This window comes from Phodopus roborovskii, unplaced genomic scaffold (genome assembly GCF_943737965.1).
Source record: "Phodopus roborovskii unplaced genomic scaffold, PHOROB, whole genome shotgun sequence".
In the NCBI taxonomy this organism is placed as follows: Eukaryota; Metazoa; Chordata; class Mammalia; order Rodentia; family Cricetidae; genus Phodopus; species Phodopus roborovskii.
This window is the reverse complement of record NW_026125059.1, coordinates 6,340,584-6,354,626: the sequence shown is the minus strand read 5'-3', so window position 1 is coordinate 6,354,626 and position 14,043 is coordinate 6,340,584. Positions and strand designations below refer to the sequence as shown.

Here is a 14,043-nt window from a genome sequence, read left to right as displayed (position 1 = left end):
CTGGTGTTGAAAACAAAAAACGAGAAGCAGGGAAGTCGTGTGCCTCTGGGAAGAAATTGCAGCTGAAATCCCGGCAGGGAGGCGTGGTCCTGCTCTAAGCCAGCCTCCTCCAGCACTCTGCACTGTCCTCAGGGGGGTTATTTACGCAGAGTACCTCCTTGCCCCTTGGGCTTCCTTCCCACCTCACTCAGTTCTGAAAGATCCCCTCTCCAAGGAAAGGTCCTCCCGCCCCCCCCCCCCATGGAGAGAGTCTCCACCCAAGTGTCCCCTGGTCCAAGACTTCCCATAGGACCACTTGCCCAGAGGCTGTTCCTGCCCAGCTCCCTGCCTGTCGAGGTGGCTGAGAACAGCCCTCTTGACTAGGTCGTTCCTCTGGAGGGCGCCAAGCTCAGGGCTCTGTGAGTCAAAGCAAAATGTCTTCAATCTGCCCGTCCTCAGGGAGACCCTGTGAACCCACAGACCCTGGCCTGAAAGGTGGATTTGGAGTGAGGTGCTCCTCAGCCCTGGCGGGGTGCAGGAGCCTGAGGCTGGCACATTCACCTCTCCTGTGTGCCGGGAGGTGACGGAGACCTTGGGCGGTGTCAAAGGACAGGACCCTGTTTACTAGCTTTATTACAGAAGATGGCAGTGACATCTCTTCCCAGAAGTGACAGCCAGAATGCCCCTAGACTGTGGTGACCCTGGGGAACAGAGCAGCCACCCGAGGGTCTCTGCCCTGGGCTTAGACGTCCTCTTCCCCTAAGGAGGCCCGAGGGACCAGGAGACAGAGGAGCCTTACTCTCTGATGCCACGTATTCCGTGCTAGAACCTCACTCAACCTCACTCACAGGAGACTTACTGGAGTGGCGACTGCCAGCCTCTCTGAGGAGGTCGCGTGCTCGGTTACAGCTCTATGAATATGGACATGTGTGTGGTCACGTGCTTGGTTACAGCTCTGTGAATGTGGACATGTGTGTGGTCGCGTGCTCGGTTACAGCTCTGTGAATGTGGACATGTGTGTGGTCGCGTGCTTGGTTACAGCTCTGTGAATATGGACATGTGTGTGGCCGCGTGCTCGGTTACAGCTCTGTGAATGTGGACATGTGTGTGGTCGCGTGCTTGGTTACAGCTCTGTGAATATGGACAGGTGTGTAACTGGCAGAGCTGAAGTGGACACTTAACAAGTGCCTGTCCCTGCCCAGGGCACCTTTGGGATACTTGGACACGGCTCTATCTTGTTTAGCCAAGATGTGTCTAGAGTCAACCCTTATACTTGTAATTTAGTGGAAGACTGTGGAAGTTAGCCGTGGCGTGCTGTTGGTAGACAGCATTGTGGTGGGGGGGGTGAGTGGGCTCACACAGTGACCGCCGCCGCCAGCAACACAGAGCAACAACCGCAAGTGGTCCCACGCTCAGGGTCTTTGCTCAGACTGTTACGGTGTGTAGAGTCTGGTACCGTGAGGATACCATGAGCCACCCTATCGGTGACCTATGTTGAAACCCTCCAGAGTGAGGTAGCTGGACATGCTGCTCTGGGCACATGGATCTCCCAGGCCAGGCCTGAGAGCGCCTGATCTGAGATGCTGGTGGAGATGCTGCAGGAGCCTAGCAAGGGCTGAAGGCCAGCAGAGTCCCCGATACCTCCCCTCCTGTGGTAACTGACCTCCCTTTTTGCCCTCCAGTGTGGGACTCCCTTCCAGGAGGACGACATCATCGTGCTCAATGGCACCAAAGAGGATGTGGAGTTGCTGAAGAGGAGGATGGAAGAGAGGCGGCTTCGGGCCAAGCTGGAGAAGGTAATGGGGAGTGAGGGGGAGGGGACCTCACTTCTGCAGATGCTAGTGATAGGTTTTGTCAGCCTTGGAGACCTGGCCTCTAGAAACAGATTCAGGGTTTGGCTCCATTGGTCTTGCTGGGGAGTGTGTCGTACCGTGTCTCTCCCCCCCCCCCCCCATACTTCCATCCCCGGAGACAGGGCTTCTCTGTAGCTTTGGAGCCTGTCCTGGAACTTGCTCTCTAAATCAGGCTGACCTCCAAATCTCAGATTCCCCCTTTCTCTGCCTCCCAAGTGCTGGGATTAAAGGCACTACTGCCACCTGGTGGGAAGACTTTTAAATGACACCTGCCTGTCAAGCACGTGCAGAGTGTGGTATTAGTGAGCCCTTGGGAAAAGGCAGCCACTGATTTTAAAAGAGCACTTGTGGACTGGCTGCGGGTGTGGCTCAGTAGTAGAGCCTGAAGCCCTAGATTCCGTCCCTAGTACAGAGAAAGAAATAGGATTCATGCTCTCTCTGTCATCCGAGCAAATCTGAAGGTCCAACAGGCTTGGAGGAGGAGGTGCTGAGTTTTTTTTAAGTTGTCATACAAAGCAATGGAATTCATTGGGGCTTTTTTTTTTTTTTTTTTTTTTTTTAATAGAAAGGTTAGGCTCAAGGAAAACGTGGACCTAGTCATTGTTTCTACTAAAGTGGAGATCCAGATGTGACACACCTGTAATCCTGTCCTCCTAGGTAGAGTCAGGAGAGAGTTGAGGCCAGTTTGGAGACCCAAGGCCAGGGTGTGGCTGGGGGTAGAACACCTGCCTGGCATGCACAGTCCTGGGTTTGACCCCAGCACTGAAAGGAAGCAAAAGCCTCAAGGGCCAGTGCTGCAAGTATTGCAACTGTAGGAGTGGGCAGAGCGAGGGCATGCAGGCAGGAAAACAGCTAGAGCTGCCAGTGTCGCCCTGGGGTAGGCTGCAATGACGGAAGGGTTCAGAGCTTTGCTTGGGTATTTTAATCATAGAAGAGACGGGCCACATGACCTGTGCGTGATCATACTTCATGGTTGTGAGGAACAGAGTCTCACCACCTGTGAGCGATCTTGCTTCTCAGTTGTGAGGCTTAGAAGGAGCAGAATCACATGACCTATGAGTGATTGTACTTCACCGATGGTCAAACATGAGACCCAGACTGGGGAGAAGCCAAATCCACTCTGGGTGTAGTGTTCCGTAACACTGGGAATTGTGGGCAACTCTGAATTAGATGCTACAGGAACACTGTGGAACTGTTTACAAGATGATAACAACATTCCTGAGAAATACTGAAGGTCACTGGGTCATTTACGCTGTGTGGAGGTTTAAAAAATCAAACGTTTGTGTGTGTGTCATGCATGTGTATGTATGTATGTATGTATGTATATATATGTGTGTGTAAATCCTAAATTACTAAATTTTTTAATTGAGTAAATTACTTTTTTCTAAATTACTCTATACTTACCATCATGAGAGCATAGAAAAGTTGGGGTGTCTTTAACAAGAGACAGCAGCCAAAGGGCACGCTTGTTCATCTTTGCTGTCCTTGGGCAGTTTTTGGGGGTTTGTTGTTACTGTTTTTGTGCAAAGAGGGACATTGTGTGCCAAAAGCAGCAGCTAGAGAGCTGCACGGGGCCCTGGTGTTCTCCCTGAGTGACCGGCTGTCTCATCACGGGCTTCCTGCCAAGCCTTGCAGAGCCCAGTGGGACTAGATTCCCCTCTGCAGCCTCCTCAGCAGAGGCCGTGAATGCGCTTAGATACTGCTACCAAGATACAAAATATTTCCCAAATATCCTTACCTGCAGACAGTGCTTAGCGCCTCTGCATGCCTCCAGCCTTGAAACTGCTCAGCTGCAATGGAGGGCTAAGAACTGAGCGCCTGCCTTTCTTTCCTGTGCTCGGGGCTTGTGGGCACTTGGTGTGAGCACACTGGGAAGCAGGAACACACTGTCTCCCTCCATCACCCTCTGCTGTGTTATCTCGAGACAGCGTGTCTCCCTAAGCCAGAAGACCACCATTTCTGCTTGACTGGTTGACTAGCAAGTTCTCAGGGTCCCAGTCTCTACCTGCCAGTGCTGGCTCACAGCCATGCACAGCCATGCCCAGCTTTCTGCAGCGGACACTCCTGCACTGAGACACCTCCTTGGTCCTGTCAGCCTTCACAGATTTGCATGTGTGCATTTCAAATGCACAGACATTTTCCAAATGTTTAAGTTACATTGAAAGCCACCACCAAGAGAGTGTCTGTCAGAGATGAGGGCCTTCCAAAGTCACTCTTGTTTCACTTTTAGAGACGGGGTCTCATGAAGCCCAGGCTGGCCTCCAACTTGCTCGTGTTGAATGCGTTTTTCTCGTTTCTCCCCCTCCCCACGCTGAGACAGCAGGTGTGCAGCTGTGTCTCTGGTGCCCCTTTTTGGGGGTTTATGCATTTGAAGAAAGTTGTGCAATTTAATGTAATTTCAGAATGGTCTGCCTCTTGGGGACTGACCAGTAACTGGCCTGGCACCTAAACCTCTAAGGAGAATGATGTAGTGTAAATCAGCCACCACTCCTCAGGTGTGCCCCTGAGCCTCATAAACAAATGTCACAGTTTGACAGCTTTGAGACTGAGTTCCCAGAGAGGATGAGATTCTGTGTTTGTGTATGTGGAGTTTGTTACTGTTTAACTGCTCTCTGTGTATGATGGTCACTGGAAGTTCTGACACACACACAGAGAGAGAGAGAGAGTCTGTGGTTGTGTATATGTGTGTGGGTGGTGTGAGTATGTGTGTGGTTTGTGTGTATGTGTGTCTGGTTGTGTATGTGTGTGGGAGTGTGGGTATGTGAGTGGGGATGAGTGGGGGGTGTATGTGGATATGTGTGTCGAGGTGTATGCGGGGGGGGGGGGGTGTAAGGAGTAAGGCTTTTCCTCCCACCGCCAGTTTGGTCCCGCCGGGCCAGCCCCAATTAACACACTGAGACTCTATATTTGATATAATGCTGTTGGCCAGGTACTAGTTTCTTATCGGCTAGCTCTGTCTTAATTATTAACCCATTTCTGCTAATCTATGTATTTCCACGTGGTCTCCTCTTACCCTCGGAGAGCCGGCTGACATCCAGCTCTCTCCACTCTCCATCTTTACCCCTCCTTACTACTTCCTCTCTCCTCCTTGTCTCCTAGTCCCTCCTATCTTCCTTTCCTATTGGCCAACAGTGCTTTATTCATTAACCAGTATGAGAAACATATATACAGAATGACATCTCCCATCAGGGGGGTGATATGTGTGGGTATGTGTGTATGTGTATGTGTGGCGTGTGTGGGTGTGTGTGGGGGGGTGATATGTGTGTCTGTGGGTATGTGGGGGGTATGGGGGTGTATGTGCTGTTGGGGACCAAACCCAGCCCTCATGGAGCTCTGTTGCCATTGAGCAGCACCCTAGCCTCTGACACTGACTCCTCACTGCAATTGTGGTCATTGAAAAGCTTTGAGAGTATAGCTAAAACTGATGAGCAGGTCTGTGTGGACTCCGCCTTCTGAGGGTCACAGCTGCTTGCCTGCAGGTCCTCCTCTCCGTCAGAGAGGACCCTGGGCCCTAGGCAGGTCCACTGCTGCTGTGGTTGGCATGTGAGAGGGTATGATGTGACCACACCCTCTGCATTAGTTACTTGTCTGTGACCAAAGGCATCTTACAGAAGGAAGAGTTTATTGTGCCTCACAGTTCCAGAGGGAGAGTCCCGTTGATGGAGTCCCTGTCCCACCGCCCTTTGGTCCCAAATAAACACACAGAGGCTTATATTATAAACTGCTTAGCTAATGGCCCAGGCGTCTTATTGGCTAGCTCTCATTTAGTTATTAATCCATTTCTATTAATCTGTGTTTCTCCACGTGGTCTTGGCTTACCAGAGAGTACCCAGGCGTCCTACCTTCCTGCATCTCTCTCGACTCATTCTGTGTCCTCTTCCCAGAATTCTCCTCGTCTGGTAGTCCCACCTATATGTCCTTTCTGACCACACCCTGCCTGTCCATTGGCCCAGACAGCTCTATTCACCAACCAGTAAGGGGCATATATTCACAGCACACAGGACATCCCCGTCAGAGTCCATCATGGCTGGCAGGCTTGAGCTGCAGGCATGTTGGCAGTGCAGGAGCTGAGGACTCACACCTCCATTCACACTCAGGAAGCAGAGTGAGCCAGGAGTGGGGTGGGTGTGGCTGTGCACCCTCAAAGCCCACCCCACTCACGGACCTCCACTTACTGAAGGTTCCATGAACCCCCCAAGCTGCGCCACCCAGTCTCATTGAGACCACCACACCACAGCCCTCAGCAACTTCTTTCTTCTTACAGAAAACAAAGAAACCGAAGACAGCCGAGTGTGTGTCAAAGGCAGGTGTCACAGACGGTAAGCTGCCAAGAGACGGGGGTGCAGGCTGTGTCCCAGTCACCAGGCCCTTGCCCTGCTTTGACTCAAGGTTTGTTTTGCTGACTCTGTCTTTGCAGACTCGGCAGGGCCATCGAAGGTGAAGGCTGGCAAGCCTGAAGATGCGGACCCCGATCCTAAAGAGAAGAAGAGCACCTTGGCTTCCAGGGCCACAGGTGGGTCTCACTGAGCCAGAAGCCAGAGCAAAGGGTTGAGAAAATGTAGCCTCACATGCCAGCCTGGAGCCCTGTCGACCCAAAAGATTCTAGACATAAATCCTGCTTCTGCCTTACTGCCGAGCAAGCTTGTGGTGCCAGAACACGGTGTGGAGAGCTTGGGCACCCAGAACCTTCCTATGCTCCCCACATTTCTAGACTCCGGGCATAGAAATGCCCCTTCTGTCTGCCTGCCTCTTGACCAAGTAGGAAAGCTGCTCTTGAAACTCAGTGTCTTTACCACAAAGAAAATAGCATTTACAACAGGGCAGAGGCAGAGGCAGGGCCAGCCTTGTACCAAGCCGGCCTGGGTCACATGATGAGGTCTAGGCCAGCCTGAGCTGTGTACTTACACTCCATCTCAGAGAGAAAAGCAGGGGCAGGAGAGCTGGCTTGGCGCTAAAGAGCCAGTGCTGTTCTTACAGATGACCCGAGTTCTGTTCCCATAACTGACAGCTGAAAGCTGCTCATGTATAACTCCATCTCCAGATCTGACACCCTCGTCTGGCCTCCACAAGTACATGTATATATATATACATGGCATGCATACACACACACACACACACACACACACACTCACACTCACACGCACGCACGCACGCACACACAGAAAGGAAAACCATAAGAGGAGAATGAATATTTATGCCATGTCTGTGGGCATTTCTTTCCCACTCACCTGCTCCCAAATACCCAGCCTGGAGACTTAATTGAAAATGCTTGGCCAATAGCTCAGGCTTGTTACCAGCTAACTCTTGCATTAATTTCTTATCCGTGCTTTGTCATGTGGCTCGGTACCTTTTCTCAGTATGCCGTGCCCATCTTGCTTCTCTCTGCATCTGCTGCTAACTCCAGCCTCTGCCCTCCTCCTTCCCAGCATTCCCTGTTTGGTTTTCCCACCTATCGTTCTGCTATTGGCCAGTCAGCTTCTTTTTTTTTTTTTTTTTTTTTTTTTTTGAGACAGGGTTTCTCTGTGGCTTTGGAGGCTGTCCTGGAACTTGCTTTTGTAGACCAGGCCGGTCTTGAACTCACAGAGATCCGCCTGCCTCTGCCTCCTGAGTGTTGGGATTAAAGGGTGCACCACCACCCAGCAAGATTCTTTATTGAACCTATCACAGCGACATATATTCACACAGTGTATAGGGTTCCACACGTCTGATGGCACAAGCCTGTCATTCCAGCTACTCAGGAGCTGAGGCAGGAAGATCAAAAGTTTGAGGCCAGCCTGAGAGCTTACTAAAATCCTGTGTCAAAATAAAACAGAAAGGGAGCTGGGGCTGGGGCTCAGTGGTAGAGAGTCGGGAGCTGGGCCTGTTTAGCATGTGTGAGGTCCTGGGGTCATTGCCCAGCACTGAAAGAAAAAAAGCAACAACTAAGATCACAGTTATTTTACAAGAATTAGACACAGCCTGGACTGCAGGAGACCCCCTCCCCCCCATGCTTCAGCGTTCCAAACAGCCGCAAAATGCTGGCAGCTGAAGGAAATGGCATGCATCTCTGAGTTCGAGGCCAGCCTGGTCTACAGCGTGAGTTCCAGGACAGCCAAGAACAAAAACTTTGACATTTGGAGTGATTTCACAGATTTCCTTTGTTTTCCAGCAGCTAGCGGAAGTGCTTCTGGGAAAGCTGGGAAGCCCCCGTGCGGGACCCTGAAGAGATCCATCGCCGACAGTGAAGAGTCTGAGACCTACAAGTCCATCTTTACCAGCCACAGCTCCGCCAAGCGCTCCAAGGAGGAGTCTGCCCACTGGGTCACCCACACGTCCTACTGCTTCTGAAGCAGGGTCACCGCCCTCCCCGCAGGGCGCCTCCCCTGTGGCCTTCTGTGCACGCTTGCCTGATGTGGCCCCATGCTATAAAGCTGTCCTCTGCAATCTTTGACCTGTGTGGTCGCTTGGTGTGAGGTGTGTGGGTCCAGGGAGGGTAGGTGGCTTGCAACGTAACCGGCAGCCTCTCCCACAGGCTGTACCTCTTGCCTAGCCTGGTGACTAGTGTTCACCCTGAGCTGAGGTAGCAGGACGACTCCGGGTTCTTCACTGCACTGTGACGGGTCAGGGAAGCAGGTGACACCGGGCTTGCTTAGGGACAGGCTCCCAGCTGTCGGCTTTTGCCCCTGGTGGGTACCGGTGATGGCATAAGGACATCAGAGTGGACTCAGAGTGAAACCCCTCTCTCTCATCTCTCTCTTCCTCTTACACCTTGGTAAGAAAACGGCAGCCTTCAAGGTGGCAGGGGCAGGCGGGAATGACACCTCCATCTTCACAATTATGATTGGAGCCTGCGTGAGACTGTCCCTAGGAGCAGAGTAGACCTGCTCCTGGGCTGGGCAGGTGGCTAGCTCAGTGGATAAAGCATACGCCATCACCATGCACACTTGCAGACCAGAATTTGGATCCCCAGAGCCTTAAGCTAGGCGAGCACAATGACCCTGACTGTGGCCCCAGCCCTTGTATGGCAGAGACGGGGTCCCCAGGCAAAGTGCTCAGGAGCTCAGGGTTCAGGGGAGAACCTGAGTCAGAAACTAGAATAGAGTACAACTAAGAAGATGCCCGGTGTCAACCTCAGGCCTCCACACATGCCTACAAGAGTGCAAACATACAGAAGTCCTAGAGTCCTTGCTCCCGATCCAGGCATGCTGGCATGTCTAATCGGAGCCCTCGGGCTGAGGCAGGAAGATCATGGACACGTCAAAGCTGGCCTAGGTTGCATAGCAAGACCTTGCCTTAGAAAACAACCCAGAGACAAGCACCTACCAGCTGCCCTCAGGTTCTCTGCTTGGCCCCAAGGATATCTGAGGCTTGTTCTGGGACAGTGTTGGGGGGCGTGTAGACATGGGCAAGGGAGACAAGCTGCGAGGTGAGTATTGTCCAAGAGAACCTGGGATGCATGGCCTTTGTACTTAGAAACTAAAGATTGTAGAACTATTTGGGAGCTTTTTGTGTTTGATTTTGAGACAGTTAGGCATGGCTGGCCTCACACTCAAGATCTTCCTGTGTCAACCTCCCAGTGCCGGGATTACAGAGTATATATGAGTTTTTCAGTGAGAACTACCCAGTTCTGAGTGTGCAGTTCATGAGGCAGAAGACCCACGCGCCATGCGCAAAGCCCTGGCTCCACCCCCAGCACAGTGTAATCTACATGCGACAGGCACCTTCTGTCCCAGCATTTGGGAGGTGGAGGCAGGTGGATAAGTTCAAGACTTCTGGGCAGTGATGCCTCCTGCCTTTAATCCCAGCATCCTGAAGGCAGAGGCAGAGGCAGACAGATCTCTGTAAGTTCAAGGCCAGCCTAGTCTACAGAATGAGTTTCAGGACAGCCAGGGCTACACAGAAACCCTGTCTGGGGGAGGGGGGTTCAAGACTCTCTTTGACTACCTAGCAAGTTTTAGGTAGCCTGGGATACATGAGACCGTGTCTTAAAAAAAAAAATAATAATAATGAATTTTATTGTGTACTTTTCCAAAACAAAGATGAATTAGCTATTTAGTACAATGAAAAACTATTTTAGAGGGTTTTTTTTTTTTTTTTTTTTTTTTTTTTTTCCTGTTAAACTTTTCCTAACGGGGCTGGAGAGATGGCTCAGAGGTTAAGAGCTATCTATGGCTGTTCTTCCAAAGGTCCTGAGTCCAATTCCCAGCAGCAACATGGTGGCTCACAACCATCCGTAATGAGATCTGGAGCTCTCTCTGGCATGCAGGCAGAACACTGTATATAATAAATAAATCTTTTTTTTAAAATTCTCGTAACAGTTACTTTATTTGGTTAGGATTTCTGTTTTTATCAGGTTTATTGAGGGCAAGAGGAAGGAAACTGTAAAACTCAAAGCTGATTTGTCATCAAGTTAACATCTTTTTTCTTTGTACCTTTACGAAGAAAAGAGTCCTCTTAAGCCGTAGTTTACTAATTACAGCCTTTAGAATTTTTGATGACTGTTTTTAAAACCACTTCCACATTTCTCAGCCTTGAAACTTCAGTGTCTTCAGGCCCCCAGCCTCAGAAATGTCCACAGATTTCTGCCTGGGCGCTGTGGCTCCTCCCTCGCCCTGTCCCTGAGGGGACCCTGATAACAGAACCGTGTGTGTTGTGAGATCCTTCTCCAGCCTGGAGGGTTAGCACAGGACCAGCTTGTCCAGCTTCCCTGGGTGTCTGTGAGAAACCCTGCTGCACCAGACTGAGGTCAGTCCCTTTCTAGGACTCTGGGGCTCAGCTACACCCACCACCTAGGTCCAAGACCCTCACAACCCTCGCTGTGTGACTGCCTTCCCTGGGTCTATTCAGTGAACACACTTGGGGGAATGGATTCTACCCTCAGTTACATGTTTCCAGATAGCTGAAGTGTGCCAGGCGTGGTGGAGTCGTCCGTGCTTATCAACCTATCTCCCCATATGGTGTCAGCTACCAAATGCCAGAGCTGACTCTGAAACCACACTCTGCAGATGAGGGTGCCCCACCCCGGGAATTTTCAAGATCTTACTCAAGAGTGAACCTCCAAACAGGCTGCATGGAACCCCTGGCCCACGGCCAGGAACGCGGGGCCATCTGCTTCTGGAGGCTTTTGTAGATAGCTATAAGGGTAGGAAGCTTCATGTAACTTGAAGCTGGGTTTCTAACACAGCTGTCTGTATGGCCTGCATCTCTCCAAACCTGAACCAGTGTCTTGCTAGGAGTCCCACAGAAGCTGACGCTGTGCCCTGGGGGATGTCCGTGTGGCTCACTTAGCCACTGGCCCCGAGAGATGAGTCTATGGAACCTGTGTCACTGTCAGAGTGCAACACAGTTGAAAGCAGCATGAGAGAGTCCTCAGAAAGACAACCCTCGGTTGGTCTGAGCATGACCCCTCCTGGTGACTTAGGAGGGACAAGTGTGGGCCTTGTGCTGCACGGGCTAATATACCCTGCTTCTTATCGCCTCTACAAACTGTTGCCGTCAAGTACTGTGTGCGTGTGTGCCACTCTGTGCGTGTGCGCGCGCGCGTGCGTGCGTGTGAGTGCGTGCGTGTGTGTGTGTGTGTGTGCGCGCGCGTGCGCCTGTGTGTGCATGGGTGTACACTCTGGGCCACACAGGTAGATATGGAAGCATGTGGAGACCAGAGGTCAGCCTTGGGTCTTGTATCCTCTCTCAGTGGCCCAGAACTCTGCAAGTACTTAGGCTGGGTGGCCAGCAAACCAAGCTTGGCCTGCCCCTGCCTCCCCAGCCCTGCAGTTGTAAGTGCACACAACCACACCTGTTGCTACCCTGGCTCCGCTCTCCTCAGTGGTTTCTCCTCAGCACCTGCCTGTCAGTCCACCAGCCCTGTCCCAGGCCTTCTCCTCAGGGAACCTCTCTAACCCTCAGGCTCTCTCCCCGCCCTGGATTGCTCTTCCCCTGGACCTTCCCTCGCCCTGGGATCTTTGACAAGTGATCGCTCCTCACTGACAGCTCAAAGGCTGTCAAAGGTTGCATGGCTGCGTTGTGCATGTGTTAGGTGGCTGCATAAGGGCTCTGCATGTAGAAACCACGCAGAGCTGGGGCAACTGCAACTCCATGACTCCAGTTTCAATGGCCCCAACTGCTGAGCCTCCTTCTAAACAGCTCCCTTTCCCTTTATAAGCAAGCACCTCCTGCCTGTTCCCTTTCTCCATCTCTGCCCCCGATCGGTTAACATCTACCCCTCCTCTCCCTTCCCCATAAATTCCATGTGGGTTTGTTGAATTTGGTGGACCATGTTTCATCGTCTGAAGCTGCAGCAAAGAATACCACCCAGCTTTTTATTCGTTTCCTGGGTGCTAAAATCAGGCCATTATGCTTGCAAACACTGTATCTGCTGAGCCATCACCCCAGCCCCTAGGTGACAGTCCCCATAATGCTGATGAGTCTCTATTTTCGGTGCAGGCCGAAGGAAAGATCCACGGCCCCTAGCCAGCAGCCCGACTAGTAACCTTATTTCTCACTGGACGCAGCTCCACGGGGCACATTGTACCTGCTGCTCAGTGCGATAAAACCAGAAATAGACGATGGCCTTTCCCAACAGTGTGCCAAGCTCAGGAAGAACATTCCGGCAAGGAGACAGCTTCCTCCCCTCTTGTCTTCTAGAAGTTTCTCCGCCCTGGAAGTTCTGCCAGGCGGGCTCCTTGCCGTGAACCTCAGGCTTCTCAAGCTAAAGGCATCACAATGGCTGAGGCTGCCAGCTCAGGGCCCTCTGTGACATCACCAGGCCCCGACACTAGGTCCCCAGTGTCCCTGGCCCCGCGGCAGACAGCCCCACCATGAGCAGTTTCCCGCTCCACCTCTGCTCACCATGCGGACGCTAAGATGGTTCCTGTTCCTGCCTCTGTGCATCTCCTGTGCCTGTGCGTTCATGTTTTCTTCCTTGAGGGAGAAAAACAAAGAAAGCCCAGGGAAGGTGCCTTGTGGAGGACATTTCCGGATTAGACAGAATCTTCCAGAGCACACCCAAGGCTGGCTTGGGAGCAAATGGCTCTGGCTGTTTTTCGTCATTATGTTATATGTGATGCTGAAGTTTCGAGGAGAGGGTGAGAAGAATAAGGTAAGAGGGCCGTACTCACACACAGCCACTGGCCTCAGGGACGCGGGTTCTGTTCCTAGAGGCAGGACTATTGGTCCTGACCAGAAACCCCATCAGGCTCCGGGAGAAGGCGAGGTGGATTTGCTTCCTCGGTGGTGATGGTAGTGGTCACATCCATAGAGGATGGGACAGTTTGAGATAGGCTACTACACAGCTCACAGTTTTTCTGCGAAGTAAGTTTTGTTTGTTATTCCAAATTGAGAGTAGATTCAAGAGCTCATGATGTATTTAAGAGCCAGGCATGTGCGCGCTCACGCGCGTGCGCTCACACACACATACATACACACACACACACACACACACACACACACACATTTTATTTTCTTTGCTTTTGACTCATCACAAATTTCTGAACCAAAGAACATTTTATTTCAAGTAAAGGGTTTGCCAACACCCAGACTGGGTTTATCACCGTGTCCCCTCTTAGATGAGCCTAACTTTTGGAACTGTATCTGAACTGTGAAGCCAAATGGAGTCAGTCACCCTAATATTTTTCTTGACAGGAGCAGAATCCTACTGGCCTTCGAGGCTGTCAATTTCGCTCTCCACCAAAGAAAAATCAAAATGTTTCCCCCAGCAAAGACTTCACTTTCAATACTTTAACCCAGCTCGAGATGGAGCTGGTGAAATTTGTGTCCAAGGTGCGGAATCTTAAGGTCTCCATGGCAACCAGCAGCAACCCCAGGCTGCAGATCCCAGAGATACCCATGGGCCAGCACAATAATGTCACAATATATGAGATATGGGGAGATGAGGACCCTGAGTAAATGGGCTTGTATCAAAGTATGAGAGGAGATAAGTCGAGTGTTGACAGTATCTGAACTAATAAAGACTATTCTGAAGAAAGAGCCCCCCACGTGAGGTCTTTTCCCCCCTAACCCTTTGTCTTAGTTGGAGTTAAGATGCCAAGTCCCAAAGCCCTGCAAACCATTACTGTTTTCCCTCCTCAGCCCTCCACAGCTGTACAAAAGCACACTCGAGAACAGATCACTGAGCCTGGGGTCTGCCAGGCTCTGGAGTCTGGAGGCAGGTTCAGACATCATGGTTTCTTTACACTATCTGCAAACATCCGATTCATAATGACTAATTCCACTACAA

The 14,043-nt window shown here is 51.4% G+C and overlaps 2 protein-coding genes across 3 annotated transcripts in view; both read left to right on the top strand.

Annotated features, from left to right (window-relative positions):
• The window catches only part of Rtf2 (replication termination factor 2), a 29,158-nt gene extending 20,869 nt beyond the window's left edge, over nucleotides 1-8,289 (top strand). The window contains exons 6-9 of one of the 2 annotated variants that reach the window (XM_051185485.1): nucleotides 1,662-1,775; nucleotides 6,097-6,151; nucleotides 6,250-6,345; nucleotides 7,981-8,289. In XM_051185485.1, the coding sequence (XP_051041442.1) occupies nucleotides 1,662-1,775; nucleotides 6,097-6,151; nucleotides 6,250-6,345; nucleotides 7,981-8,159 (444 nt within the window). In that variant the 3' untranslated portion in view covers nucleotides 8,160-8,289. The remainder of the gene's footprint in view (nucleotides 1-1,661; nucleotides 1,776-6,096; nucleotides 6,152-6,249; nucleotides 6,346-7,980) is intronic. The other variant, XM_051185492.1, reaches the window with a different exon arrangement.
• Nucleotides 8,290-12,578: 4,289 nt separating this feature from the next.
• On the top strand, nucleotides 12,579-13,753 carry Fam209a (family with sequence similarity 209 member A). Its single transcript, XM_051188495.1, has 2 exons — nucleotides 12,579-12,906; nucleotides 13,449-13,753. Exons 1-2 carry the CDS (start codon nucleotides 12,658-12,660, stop codon nucleotides 13,710-13,712), a joined length of 513 nt encoding a protein of 170 aa, XP_051044452.1. The 5' UTR covers nucleotides 12,579-12,657; the 3' UTR covers nucleotides 13,713-13,753.
• Nucleotides 13,754-14,043: the final 290 nt, after the last annotated feature.

Excerpts from the sequence above, each read along its gene's own strand:
- Fam209a (XM_051188495.1), top strand. The coding sequence starts at position 12,658 with ATGCGGACGCTAAGATGGTTCCTGTTCCTGCCTCTGTGCATCTCCTGT. Across the intron at positions 12,907-13,448 it reads GAGAGGGTGAGAAGAATAAG|GAGCAGAATCCTACTGGCCT; the intron begins GTAAGAGGGCCG and ends TTTTCTTGACAG.